At 39.1% G+C, this 15089-nt stretch overlaps 1 protein-coding gene across 10 annotated transcripts in view; it reads left to right on the forward strand.

Moving 5' to 3' along the window:
• Positions 1 to 15089, forward strand: part of ITCH (itchy E3 ubiquitin protein ligase) — a 148118-nt gene that overhangs the window by 94781 nt on the left and 38248 nt on the right. For 9 of the 10 annotated variants that reach the window (XR_010154201.1, XR_010154200.1, XM_003954427.6 and 6 more), the window contains 3 exons: positions 789 to 873; positions 5506 to 5634; positions 13768 to 13840. Coding sequence is in view for 7 of the 10 variants with exons in the window: in XM_003954427.6 (XP_003954476.3) it covers positions 789 to 873; positions 5506 to 5634; positions 13768 to 13840 (287 nt within the window). In the remaining 3 variants the exon portion in view is untranslated. Of the gene's footprint in view, positions 1 to 788; positions 874 to 5505; positions 5635 to 13767; positions 13841 to 15089 lie in introns of those variants that run through there. The other variant, XM_016937736.4, reaches the window with a different exon arrangement.

The raw sequence follows: 15089 nt of genomic DNA on the forward strand, positions 1-15089 counted from the left end.
CAAAGTGAGACCTTGTCTCCAAAAAATATATATATGTGTGTGTGTGTGTGTGTGTGTGTGTGTGTGTGTGTGTATTTATATATACAAATGTATATTTAATATATATCAAATATATATATTAGTGGGCTGCCAGCACGGCCCACTAATTTTTTTGTATTTTTTGTAGAGATGAGGGTTCACCATATGGCCCAGGCTGGTCTCAAACTCCTGAGCTCAAGCAATCTACTTGCCTTGGCCTACCAAAGTGCTGGGATTACAGGCCTGAGCCACCCCGCCTGGCACCTTACTATATTTTAATGAATGAAATGATGTGGTATGGGAAAAAAAAAATCCCTAAATGGAGACCTGAGTTTCCATCTCATCTCTGCTACTTAATTCTGAGGTTTCAGGTAGATTATTTAACCTATCTGAGTTTTCTTATCTTAAGGATAAAGATGAATTCACCTACCCTATGGGACTATTAAGAATAAAATGAAGGTCCTGTCTAAAAAACTAAATAACTGTTCATTATTCTTGCTGCTGTTGGTTGGATTGAGTAGAAAGGTCCTATGGTTAGGACATTATAAAGTACGTCTACTTAGCTTCTAAGATGTAATATTTCTATAACTTCAGTAAGGATGTGCATTTAATAGTCAATAAATTAAACCTTTTAAAGCTGTGATTTAAAAACTATAAAATAAACAATGAAATGAGAAATGGGCAAATTCAAATAATTTTATTTTTCCTTGAGCAAGAAGACTATGCCAATGCTAATGCTTTGCTTTCCCCTGCCCCTGCCCTTCCCAAAGAGAAGAGAACAGACAGCAATGGCAGAGTATATTTCGTCAACCACAACACACGAATTACACAATGGGAAGACCCCAGAAGTCAAGGGTAAGAATAGTTACTTGTGTATATTTAATCTCTTAAAGATTATACCTTATTTCTAACAACTGAAGAAGATCAAAGTTCATATTCTTTTGCCAAAGACCTAAAACATTAATCACCTACATACTTTGGAAAGAGAAAATTATACTATTATTTTCATCTAATGGAAAGTTTGAAGATTTCTTCAAAGTGCAGGAAAAAACTTTAACTGGGCATGGTGGCTCATGCCCATTATCCCAGCACTTTGGGAGGCCAAGGAGGGAGGATTGTTTGAGGCCAGGAAGACCTGCGTAATGCAGTGAGACCCTGTCTCTACAAAAAAAATCCCCAAAATTGGGTGTGTTGGCATGTATACCTGTAGTCCCAGCTACTCGGGAGACTGAGGTGGGAGGATCACCTGAGCCCAGGAAGTCGAGACTGCAGTGAACTGTGATTGTGCCAGTACACTCCAACCTGGAGGACAGGTTGAGGGCTGTTTCAAAAAAAAAGAAAACAATAGAAAAGCAAAAAAAATTATCTGGCACATGAGAATATACTTATTAACATATATATTATTTTTAATTACTAAGAACAGATTAGTGATTCTAAATCAGGGTTTCTTAACCTGAGATCACTGGTTAAGAATCTAGGGTATGTGGCTTCAAGGAGGAAGAAAATACATACTCAGTTTCATTACTCTTTACTGGAAATTTAGTATCTTCTTCCATTATGAATGTAGGCTACTACCATGTAGGATTAAGAATGCCTAGGAGTTTGCCATCAGTAGAAGTCAAAGGGTGTTAAAAAAATATTCTGTTGTTGTTGCAGATATCTCTAAATACTTGTTTACACACATAATTACAAGGACTTGCTAATTTATTAATAAAGAGATATATGTACATTATCACAAAGGTCTCCCTTTGTTGCCCAGGCTGTTCTCAAACTCCTGTCTTTAAACGATCCTCCTGCCTTAGCCTCCTGAGTAGCTGGGATTACAGAAATAATGTTTTGACAATTATGTATATATAATGGTTTATCTTTGTAACATGTTATAATAGTATGCATATTAGTTTGCTAGGGCGCCTTAACAAAGTACCACAGAGGAGGTTGCTTAAACCATAGAAATGTATGTCTCAGGGTTCTAGAGGCTAGAAGCTTGAGATCACGATGTCAGCAGGGCCATGCTCACTCAGAAGATACTAGGAAGAGATCTGTTCCAGGTCTTTCTCCTGGCTTCTTGTAGCTCCTTGGCTTGTGGCAGCATGAATCCAGTCTTCACATGGCATTCTTCCTGTCTGTATGTCTATCTGTACCCAAATTTCCTGTTTATAAGGACGTCAGTCCTATAGGATTAGTGGCCCACAGTACTTCAGTATGACCTCATCTTAATACATCCGCAGTAACTCTGTTTCCAAATAAGGTCACATTCTGAGTTATTGAGGGCCAGGATATAAACGTGCATTTGGAGGGAGGACACAGTTCAACCCATAACAGTCTGTAATATTATGCATTTATCAGACTGCTAGAGGGTTCCATTCTGCAAGGAATTTGGCAGACTGTACAGTCGGAGGGCACAGTCCTCCACAAAACTGCTGCCCTCACTTCAGACATCAGCTACAATATTGGGGGTCCACAGGATGACTCCAGACCAACTGTCTACAAATTTGGGGGCCCCCACCACCACTCTTAGGTATGATAAGTTACTAGAAGTACTGAGAACTCATTGAAACCTCTTATAGTCACATTTATTCTAGAGAAAGACTGCAAAATAAAATCAGCAGAAGGAATAGGTGCACAGGGCAGAGTCTGGGAGGCTCTGAACATCCAGCATTGTTGTGGGACCGTACACATTGAGGTCGAGTATCACCAACCAGGGAAGTCTCTGGTGTCTAGGGTTTTTATTGGGGCTTGATCAGGTACTGCCCTCTTGGCTGACCTTTTGTCTCCAGTCCTTACTGGAGATTTGAGCTAATGCCCTTTAGTCTCTAGTTCCTCCAGAGGTCGGAACTGATGCTCCATGTCCCACAGCCTCCATTATAAATCACATTATTGACTGTCCAGTGATCAAAGCCTCCAGGCAAACAAAGATATTCCCAATACGCAGTGCATTCCAAGGGCCTAAACATCACTACCAAGTTGCTGAGGGCAAAGGCCAGACCTCTCTTTTGGTATAATTATAATTTGAGAACAGATATTCCATGGCTCAAAAGTTTTAAAAACTTTTGTTCTGAAGGTATGGTTTAGGTTGCACTGAGCTGAGATCATACCACTGCATTCCAGCTTGGGCGACAGAGTGTGACTCTGCCTCAAAAAACTAAAACTAAAAATAAATAAAAAAAGATATGCTTTCAACTTAAAATAGTTTTTTCTGCCTACCAACAAATGACCATTTTCTTTTTAAATGGAGTTACTGCATTTACTTAAATTTATTCAGTTTCCATAAAGGAAGAATGAAGAATTTCATAGATAACATTTTCTTCCTCTTTAGAATTTTCTAAGAATAGATTGAAGAAGTCACCTTTCTATAATTTGCTACCATTTTTTTGTTTCCTCTTAGATGTTTAAAGTTTTATAGCTAAAGTTAGAATTCTGCTTTAACAACACAGATGACCTAGTTCTATCTAATTTATTTTCAAGACAACAACTTGTTACTGAGCCTATCTTGCAAGTATAACAATTGAGAATCCTCTTTTTTACATTTTTGGTAGTCTGTTTTATCTGACATTTGTATTCAGTTAAGTGAATACAGGTTTGTTGTTGTTGTTGTTGTTGTTGTTTGAGACAAGGTCTCAGTCTGTCACCCAGGCTGGAGTGAAGTGACATGATCATGGCTTGCTGCAGCCTTGACCTCCTGGGCTCAAGCAATCCTCCTGCCTCAGCCTCCCAAGTAGCTTGGACTATAGGCATGGGCCACCACACCCAGCTTTTTTTTTTTTTTTTTTTTTTTTGGGTAGAGACGGTGTCTCTATGTTGCCCAGCTGGTGGGAAGTTGTTGCCAAACACACAAACTGAAATACTTGATTAAAAGATGTCCTGGCAGTATGTAGGAAATACTTTTGGAAGACCTAAAGAGAACGATCAATCTATAGTTGTAGTAGGAGTAATAACAATTACAACTTGGGCTCACTGTCACTTTTTACCTGTCTTATTTGTTCCTCATCTAGTCTCATAGACATTGTTGTCTCTGTTTTATGGACAAAGAACCTAAAGTTTAGAGAGATTAAGCAGCTTGTCTAGGGTCACAAGAGTTTTTAAGGTATAAAGATAGGTATTAAGGAGGTGGCATGGAATACTTCATAAATAACATATTAGGCCTTGTGTAGTGTCTCAACATCTGTAATCCCAGTGCTTTGAGAGGCCAAAATAGGTGGATCACTTCCGGTCAGGAGTTCAAGACCAGCCTGGGGAACATAGTGAGACCAGTCTCTACATAAAATTTTATAATTTAACCGGGTGTGGTGGTATACAACTGTAGTCCTAGCTACTAGGGAGGCTGAGGTGGGAGGATTGCTTGAACCCAGGAGTTTGAGGCTGCAGTGAACTATGATCATGCCACTGCACTCCACCCTGGGCAGCAGAGTGAGATTCTTTCTCTTAAAAGAATCTTTTTTTGAGTTGCCTTAGTAGAAAAACAGTAGATAATATGGGACAAAAGGAAAGGCTTCATTTGGAGGTGTGGCAGATCATATCTTATTTAAGGAAGTGCTGAGTGGCCTACACTGTGAAATCATGGGATTCATGAAAGGGAGTTAGAGGTTTGGGTGCAAAGGGAACATTGAGGCCAGCGTACAGAGGCTGAGTGAATGCCATATGAAGAACTTTAGATCTTAATCATTGGTAATGGTGGAACAGTGATAGTACTTTACAGAGATAACTAATTTAAATAAGATCTCTGTTTTAGGATGATACTCTGTTAGCAGTATCAGTATAAGAGCAGGCCTAGAGTGAGATCAGATAAGGAAAACGAGTTAGGTGGCTGTTCAAAAAATGCAGAAGATGGCTGGGCGCGGTGGCTCACGCCTGTAATTCCAGCACCTTGGAAGGCTGAGGTGGGAGGATCACAAGGTCAGGAGTTCAAACCCAGCCTGGCCAACATGGTGAAACCCTTTCTCTACTAAAAATACAAAAATTAGCTGGGCGTGGGCGTGGTGGCAGGCGCCTGTAGTCCTAGCTGAGGCTGAGGCAGGAGAATCGCTTGAACCTGGGAGGTGGAGGTTGCAGTGAGCCAAGATATCGTGCCCCTGCACTCCAGCCTGGGCGACAGAGTGAGACTCCATCTAAAAAAAAAAAAAAAAAAAAAGCAGGAGAGAAACAAAGCCAGAGAAAGGATGGTGTTGGGGATTGGAAATAGAGATGAACGTGAAGATTTCTAAGGCAGAATGGTTAGAATTTGGTTAACAAGATGTTTAGGATGAGTCATTAGCTAATGGGGAACATAAGCCAAGTAGACGGCAGAAGACTTGAGTTGTGTTTGATGGACTTTGAGTTTAACCTGTTTGTAGGATGTCCACATAGAGATGTCTAGTATACAACTGAATTACTGAACTGAATGGTTTTCTAAAAGATTTCTGCTATGTTTGTTGACATTTGTAGCTTCTGTACTTGGCAAACAAGCAACTCTTTAATATTTTTGTTTATGTTTTTTCCTGTGTTTCGTAGTCAATTAAATGAAAAGCCCTTACCTGAAGGTTGGGAAATGAGATTCACAGTGGATGGAATTCCATATTTTGTGGACCACAATAGAAGAACTACCACCTATATAGATCCCCGCACAGGAAAATCTGCCCTGTAAGTTTTCTAAACATTGTAGATTAAGAGTAAAATACTAGTCCTTCAGATTTTGATATAAAGATTTGTATTAGCAAGGAGTGGAAGTCTTAGTATTTCTTGAGTTAGCTTGACAATAGGTTTCTGTTCATTAAGTATTTTGCATTTCCATCTCCCTCTTGGATATTTTATCCTAGAGATTTTCATATTTGTTACCATTTGTTCACACAGCACTAAATGAAACTATTTAGAATTTATAGGTATTGTACTGCTTACCAATTAATCTCTGATTTCTGATTTTCAGCTTCTTTCATTCCCTTAACTTTTTGACGTTAAAAAAGCTCTCATTACTTCTCCCCCACCCCATTTCTGAGAAAGTAACCTTTTGATTTGCTTATGTGCTTTATGACTTCTTTTGTGGGAAAATATATAACCTAAAGTTTCTTGTTTTATGTGTACAGTTCAGTGGCATTAAGCACATTCATATTGTGGCATAATCATTACCACCATCCATCTCCAGAATGTTTTCATCATTCCACACTGAAACACTGTACCCTTTAAACAATAACTTTAGCAGACCTGGTAACCAGCCTTCTACTGTCTTTCTCTATGAATTTGACTACTCGAAGTACCTCATATTATTGGAGTCATACAATATTTATGCTTATGTCTCTGGATTATTTCACTAAGGTCATGTCTTCAAGATTTATCCGTGTTGTAATATGTATCAACATTTTCATTCCTTATTGAAGCTGAATAATATTCCAGTGTATGTATATATCACATTTTGTTTATTCACAGATATTTGCATTGTTTCTGTTTTTTGGGGGGTATTGTAAATAATGCTGCTCTGAACATTGGTATATAATTTTCTGCTTGAGGCCAGGCGCAGTGGCTCATGCCTGTAATCCCAGCGCTTTGGGAGGCCAAGGCAGGCGGATCACCTGATATCAGGAGTTGGAGACCAGCCTGGCCAACATGGCAAAACCCCATCTCTACTAAAAATACAAAAATTAGCTGGGCATGGTGGCGCACACCTGTAATCCCGGCTACTCGGGAGTGTGAGGCAGGAGAATCGCTTGAACCCAGGAGGCAGAGGTTGCAGTGAGTCAAGATCATGCCACAGCACTCCAGCCTGGGTGACAGAGTGAGACTCCGTCTCGAAAAAACACCAAAAACCAAGTATCTGTTTGAGTTCCTACTTCGATGACTTTTGTATCTGTACCCAAAAGTTAGGGTTAGGGTTAGGATGACTTTTGTATCTATTGCTGGATTAAATATTAATTCTGTATTTAATTTTTTGAAGAACCACCATACTGTTTTTCAGTGTCTGTGCCAGTTTACATTTCCACCCTAGTGCAGAAGAATTCCAATTTCTGTACGTTCTCATCAACTCTTCTGTTTTTTTTTTTTTTTTTTTTTTTTTTTGAGACGGAGTCTCGCTCTTTCACCCAGGCTGGAGTGCAGTGGCGCGATCTCAGCTCACTGCAAGCTCCGCCTCCCGGGTTCACGCCATTCTCCTGCCTCAGCCTCCCGAGTAGCTGGGACTACAGGCGCCCGCTACCACGCCCGGCTAATTTTTTTGTATTTTTAGTAGAGACGGGGTTTCACCGTGTTAGCCAGGATGGTCTCGATCTCCTGACCTCGTGATCCGCCCGCCTCGGCCTCCCAAAGTGCTGGGATTACAGGCGTGAGCCACCGCGCCCGGCCCTCTTCTGTTTTTTTTTTCTTCATCATCATCATATATTTTTTTAAATAGTCATCCTTAATGTCGTATTTCATTGTGGTTTTTCTTTGTATTTTTCTAATGGTTTGTGATGTTGAGTATCTTTTCATATGCTTCTTGGCTATTTGTGTATCTTCTTTGGAGAAATGTCTCTTCAAGTCCTTTGCCCATTTGTTGTTGTTTTTTTTTTCTTTTGCGATTGAGTTTTAGGTGTTCTCTATATATTCTGGGTGTTAATCCCTTATCAAATACATGATTTGCAATTATTTTCTCCCATTCTGTGGTTTCCTTTTTACTGTAGATAGTGCCCTTTGATGTATAAAACATTTTAGATTTTGATGTCTGATTTGTCAATTTTTTCTTTTCTTTTCTTTTTTGAGACAGTCTCTCTCTCTGTCACCCAGGCTGGAGTGCAGTGGCACAATCTCGGCTCACTGTAAGCTATGCCTCCCGGGTTCACGCCGTTCTCCTGCCTCAGCCTCCGAAGTAGCTGGGCCTACAGGTGCCCGCCACCATGCCCAGCTAATTTTTTTTTTTTTTTTTGTATTTTGTTTAATAGAGACGGGGTTTCACCACATTAGCCAGGATGATCTTGATCTCCTGACCTCGTGATCCACCCACCTCAGTCTCCCAAAGTGCTGGGATTACAGGCGTGAGCCACCGTGCCCGGCCTGTTTTTTCTTTTTTTTTTTTTTTCTTTCTTTCTTTCTTTTTTTTTTTTTTGAGACAGAGCTTCACTCTTTTTGCCCAGGCTGGAGTGCAATGGTGCGATCTCGGCTCACTACAACTTCTGCCTCCTGGGTTCAAGCGATTCTCCTGCTTCAGCCTCCCGAGTCGCTGGGATTATAGGCATGCACCACCACGCTGAGCTAATTTTGTATTTTTAGTAGAAGACAGGGTTTCTCCTTGTTGGTCAGGCTGATCTCGAACTCCCGACCTCAGGTGATCCGCCCGCCTCGGCCTCCTGAAGTGTTGGGATTACAGATGTGAAGCTCCGCGCCCAGCCTGTCCGTTTTTTCTTTGTCACCTGTACCTTTGGTGTCATATCCAAGAAATCATTTCCAAATCCAGTGTCATAAAGCTTTGCCCTAAGTTCTTTTTTTTTTGTAGATAGAGTCTCACTCTGTCGCCCAGGCTGGAGTGCAGTGGCAAGATCTCAGCTCACTGCAACCTCTACCTCCTGGGTTGAAGCGATTCTTTTGCCTCAGCCTCCTGAGTAGCTGGGGTTTTAGCTACGCACCAACACGCCTGGCTAATTTTCGTATTTTTAGTAGAGACGGGGTTTCACCATGTTGGTCAGGCTGGTCTCAAACTCCTGACCTCGTGATCCACACCCCCTCAGCCTCCCAAAGAGTAGGGATTACAGGCATGAGCCACCGCGCCTGGCCTGAGACGTTCTTTAATTTTAGCTCTTACATTTAGATCTTTTATCCATTTTAAGTTAAATTTTGTATATGGTGTTGGGTAAGGGTCCAACTTCATCTTTTTGAATGTGAATGTCCAATTTTCCCAAGCACCATTTGTTGAAAAGACTGTCCTTTCCCCATTGCTTGACTGTGGCACCATTGTCAATAGCATTTTACCATATATGCAAGGGATTATTTCTGGGCTGTTTATTCTGTTGGTCTGTATGTCTGACTTGCCAATACCACGCTATAGCTTTGTAGCAAGTTTTCAAATCAGGAAGGTATGTGTCCTCCAACTTTGTTCTTTTTTCAAGCTGCTTTTGACTATTCAGGGTCCTTTGAGATTCCATATGAATTTTAGGATGGATTTTTTTATTTCTGAAAAAAAGAAGTCATTTGGATTTTGATAGGGGATTTTATTGAATGTACAGAATCAATAAAATCTATATTGATCAATACAGATTCAATATCTGTATCAATTTGGGGTAGTGTGGTCATCTTAACAATATTAAGTCTTCCAATCCATGAATGTGGATATCTTTGTGTTTTCTTTGATTTCTTTCAGCAGTGTTTTGTGGTTTTCAGTGTACGAGTCTTTTGCCTTCTTGATTAATTCCTAAGTATTTTTTATTCTTTGTGATGCTATTGTAAATGGAATTGTTTTCTTAATTTTCTTTTTATATTGTTTATTCTTAGTATATAGAAATGGAACTATTTTGTGTTGACTTTGTATGCTGCTACTTTCCTGAATTCACTTATTCTGGCAGGGTTTTTCGTTGTGGAATATTTAGTGTTTTCTTCGTAAAAGATCTTAGCTTCTGAAAACAGATAAGTTTTCTTCTTCCCAATTTGGGTATCTTTTATTTATTTATTTATTTTTCTTGCTTAATTCCTCTGGCTAGAGCTTCTGGATACTATGTTGACTACAAGTGGTGAAAATAGGCATTCTTATATTGTTCCTCATCTTAAAGAAAAAACTTCTAACCATTGAATGTGATGTTTGCTGTTAGATTTTTATATGTGCCTTTTATTATATTGAGGTAGTTTCCCTCTATTCCTAGTGTTTCCTATCCCTGTTGTGGAGTGTTTTATCATGAAAGTGTATTAAATTTTGTAAAATCCTTTTTTGGTATCAATTGAGATGATCATGTGATTTTTCCCCCCCTCATTCTGTTAATGTGGTATATTATGTTGATTTTTCATAGGTTGAGCCTTTTTTGCATTCCAGGAATAAATCCTACTTAGTCAAAAGGATTAAAGTGTGCTTTTAATATGCTGCTGAGATTTTTTTGCTGATATTTTATTTAGTATTTTTCCATCAGTGTTCATAAGGAATGTTGCTCTGTAGTTTTCTTATAGTGTGGCTTTCTTAGAGCAAAGATGGTTCCCTATTACTTTCTAATTTTATACTTCTACACATTAACAACTTTTATGTTTAAAGCAGAAACTGGAAAATCAGGCCAATTTGGTATTAATGAAATTACAGAGGTAATTTAGATATGGGAATAAATTACCGATAATATTATTCTATCATTCATTTTAGTTACAATAAGTTTGGGTGCATATAATAGAAAACACTAAAATAATAGTGGTTTATGTAAGATAGAAGTGTATTTGTCCCCATTATTTAAAAATAGTCCAGCGGGACTTACACCACACCATTACCATTGCTCAAAAAAGAAGTTACAAGAAAAATCAGAAAATATTTTATTTTGAATAATAATTAAAACACCACATATCACAATTTGTGGAATTTAACTAAAGTAGTCTTCAGAGGGAAACTTTTGTTTTAAAGAAGTAGATGAGAATATAGGAAAGATAAAGTCAGTGATCTCTGCTTTTACATTCAGATGCTAGAAAAAGGCAAGTTATTAAACCTAAAGTAAGTACAAGAAAGGAAATAAATAAAAGCAGAACTCAGTGAAGTGGAAAAGAAACAATGGAGCGCCCAAAGCTAGAAGATAAATTTTTGGTAAACATTAATAATATTAACAACCCTTAGTAATTAAACCTATAGAGAAAAAAAGAGGGACATCACTGTATATTTTATAGACATTAAAAGGATAATAAAGGGTATATTTATGCCAATAACTTTAACATTTTAGATCAAATGGACAAATTCTTTGAAAGATATGTCACCAAAATGGACACAAGAACAGATAGTAAGTCTAAATATCCCTATAGCTGATAAATCAAATGCATAATTAAATAATTTTTAAGGGCAGGCCCAGTGGCTCATGCCAGTAATCTCAGCACTTTGGGAGGCCGAGGTGGGCAGATCACTTGAGCTCAAGAGTTCAAGACCAGCCTAGGCAACATGGTGAAACCCATGTCTACAAAAAATACAAAATATTAGCTGGGTGTGGTGGTGCATGCCTGTAGTCCCAGTTACTTAGGAGGGTGAGATGGGAAGATTGCTTGAGCCCAGGAAGCTGTGGTGAACCGAGATCGCGCCACTGTACTTGAGCCTGGGTGGCAGAGTGTGACCCTGTCTCAAAAAAAAAAAAAAAAAAAAAATAGATTTCTCATGAAGAAAATTCTGGCCTAGATGGTGTCACTGGTAAAGTTCATCAAACTTATAAGTTATAAATTAATCAGTCCTATTCAAATTTATTCATAAAATACAAGTGATGGAAATGTTTTCTTTTTCTTTTTCTTTTCTTTTTTTTTTTTTTTTTTGAGACGGAGTTTCACTCTTGTTGCCCAGGCTGGAGTGCAATAGCCCAATCTCGGCTCACCGCAACCTCGGCCTCCCTGGTTCAAGCAATTCTCCTGCCTCAGCCTCCTGATTAGCTTGGATTATAGGCATGCGCCACCATGCCTGGCTAATTTTGTATTTTTAGTAGAGATGAGGTTTCAGGCCACTGCATTCCACCCTGGGTGACAGAGTGACACTCCATGTCAAAACAAACAAAATTGGTTAAAGGAGAAAAATCATACGATAATTTCAGGAAAAGCTTTTGACATAATACAATGCAAATTTATGAGAAACTCTCAGCTACCTTGGAAACTTTTTTTTTTTTTTGAGACGGAGTCTCGCTTTGTTGCCCAGGCTGGAGTGCAGTGGCACAATCTCAGCTCACTGCAAGCTCTGCCTCCCGGGTTCACGCCATTCTCCTGCCTCAGCCTCCTGAGTAGCTGGGACTACAGACGCCCGCCACCACACCTGGCTAATTTTTTGTATTTTTAGTAGAGACGGGGTTTCACTGTGTTAGCCAGGATGTTCTCAATCTCCTGACCTCATGATCCACCCGCCTTGGCCTCCCAAAGTGCTGGGATTACAGGCGTGAGCTGCTGCGCCCTGCCAGAAACATTTTTATTGGAAAAAAAAAATGTAACAAAAGCTTACAGCCAACATCACAATTAATGATGAAATACCATAGAACATCAAGAGTAAGACAAGAATATCTATTGTCATTACATCATTCAACATTGTGTCAGTATTCCTACCCAGTGCAGTGAGATGAGAAAAAGAAATACAGGCCGGGCACGGTGGCTCACGCCTGTAATCCCAGCACTTTGGGAGGCCCAGGCAGGCAGATCACTTGAGGCCAGGAGTTTGAGACCAGCCTGGCCAACATGGCTAAACCCCGTCTCTACTAAAAATACAAAAATTAGTCAGTCATGGTGGTGGGCACCTGTAATCCCAGCTACTCAGGAGGCGGAGGCAGGAGAATCGCTTGAACCTCTGGGTCAGAGGTTACAGTGAGCAGAGATTGCGCCACTGCACTCCAGCCTGGGAGACAGAGCAAGACTCCATCTCAAAAAAAAAAGAAAGAAAAGAAAAGATATACAAGATGTATAAATTGGAAAGGAAGAAGTAAAACTGTCTCTTTTCCCCTCACACAAATAACGTTTGTATACAGAAAATCATGAAGAATCTAGAAAAAATTACTAGAACTAGTAAGTGAATTTAACAGCGTAACAGAATATAAAGTCAATGTACAAAATCAGTTGTATTTCTACACTGATATACATTGAATTTTTAAGAGGGAGATAATGCAGTGGTATTAAGTCCAAGGCTAGCTGAGAAACCCCATGGTGTCATAGTGATCTAAAATTCTTCTGTCTTTTCTACCATCCTAGAGTATGGTCTCATTCTTCAAAGTGACCTCATGGTCTGTGACAGCTGCTGAAACTTAAGCTATCAGGGTCACACTCCAGGCTGGAATTTGGAGGAAGGGCAAATTATAAACACACACACACACACACACACACACACACATTTTTTAGCTATTTTAGCTGTCTTTTAGAAAATCCTTCCTTTTTTTTTTTTTATTTTAGACGGAGTCTAGCTTTGTCACCCTTGCTGGAGTGCAGTGGTGCGATCTCAGCTCACTGCAGCCTTGACCTCTGAGGTTCAAGTGATTCTCCTGCCTCAGCCTCCCAAGTAGATGGGATTAGAGGCACCTGCCACCACACCCGGCTAATTTTTATAATTTTTAGTAGAGACAGAGTTTCAACATGTTGGTCAGGCTGGTCTCAAACTCCTGACCTCAGATGATCCACCCGCCTCAGCCTCCCAAAGTGCTGGGATTTACAGGTGTGAACCACTGCACCTGGCCAAAAAGATCCTTCTTGAACATTTCATATGCCACTTTCACTTAGAGACTTAAGTCACATGGCCATATAGAGAAATGTAGTCTTTATTATATGTAGCATTCTACTTAGTTAAATAGCAAGGGTTTTACTTAAAGATAAAGGAGGGAATCGATGTTGGGATAGACAGCATTCTCAGATAGAAACCCCTTTACTTAGCCCTCTTAGATTTGGCAGCATAGAAAAGAAAATCCCACAACAGTAGTTTCAACAAAATCAAAGTTTTTTGTTTGTTTTTTCTGTTACTTAAAAGTATTCTTGGGGAAATATCTCTCAAAAAGCAAAGAATGGTTTTGTTAGGAATATGCTATATTTTTGAATTTGGTTAGTAAGTGCTGAGAGAGGGTGGGATATTTTGCTTTCCTTCAGCATTATCTTTTACAAGCAGCTATATATGTCCTGTTAATCCTTGTTCTTTCTCAGAGACAATGGACCTCAGATAGCCTATGTTCGGGACTTCAAAGCAAAGGTTCAGTATTTCCGGTTCTGGTGTCAGGTTAGTATTGGAACTGTATCTCTGTACTCCCTTAACTTTGTTGTGTTGCTTATATTACACAGTGATTGTGAAAATACTTAACTCACAGAAAAACAGGTAAAATGGGAAGCATTAGAATCTCTTTCATCTATTTTTAGAGCAAATAAATAGATTTATCAATTAGATCATTTGTGACTTTGGTTATTCAGAAAATTAAACCTCATGTAATCCCAGCACTTGGGGAGGCCGAGGTGGGCAGATCACTTGAGCTCAGGAGTTCAGGACCAGTCTGGGCAACATATTGAGGCCTTACTTCTGTAAATATATATATATATATATATATTTCTTTTTTTTAAAGAAGAAAATTAAACTTGAAACCATCTGAATAAGCAAACATTGTCACTTTTTCCTCAGTACCCATTACTTTCAGATTGCAGAAATCTTCAAATGTAAGTTAAAGCATTTTCTGATATAATTGTAACCAGCTACTTTATTTTTATGTGTTATTTTTTCTGAGACAGGATCTCACTCTGTCACCCAGGCTGGAGTGCAGTGGTGCCATCATGGCTTACTGCAGCCTTGACCTCCTGGGCTCAAGTGATCCTCTTGCCTCAGCCTTCTCGCTAGCTGACACTACAGATGCACTTCACCACACCTGGCTAATTTTTAGTAGAGACAGGGTCCCCTTATGTTGCCCAGGCTGGTTTTGAACTCCTGGATTCAAATGATCCTCCTGCCTCATCTTCCCCAAGTGCTGGGATTACAGGCATAAACCAGCATGCCTGGACACCAGCCATTTTTATATCTATCGTTTGATATAACTGACTTTGATAGATAAATACATGTTCATACATACATGAACATGTCCATACATAGATGTTATATTCAGTGTTTTTTTCAGATGTGATCAACTATTTCTTATGTATAGATATTTACTGGAATTAATGATTTTTTTATGGGTTCTAAATCAAATGAATGCCCTAGTCAAAGTTACTATGATGAATATTTTTACACTTGAAACTCTTGTAATTAACTGGACCCATGGAAGCAAGAAGAATCTGGATTAACTGTTGGAAAATAAGATTAAGTAAAGATTTATTTGACACATTATTAAGTAAGCAGTGTGCATATGAGATCAATCTTGCGGTTCTTCTGTTTGCATATATTAATCTATAATTAGCATGAATACTCACAGATGCATTGGTAAACATTATTGAATATAAATTTATATTCATAGTCTACTTGTTTCTGTAAGGAAAGATAAAAGTAA

This window comes from Pan troglodytes, chromosome 21 (assembly GCF_028858775.2).
Source record: "Pan troglodytes isolate AG18354 chromosome 21, NHGRI_mPanTro3-v2.0_pri, whole genome shotgun sequence".
NCBI lineage: Eukaryota > Metazoa > Chordata > Mammalia > Primates > Hominidae > Pan > Pan troglodytes.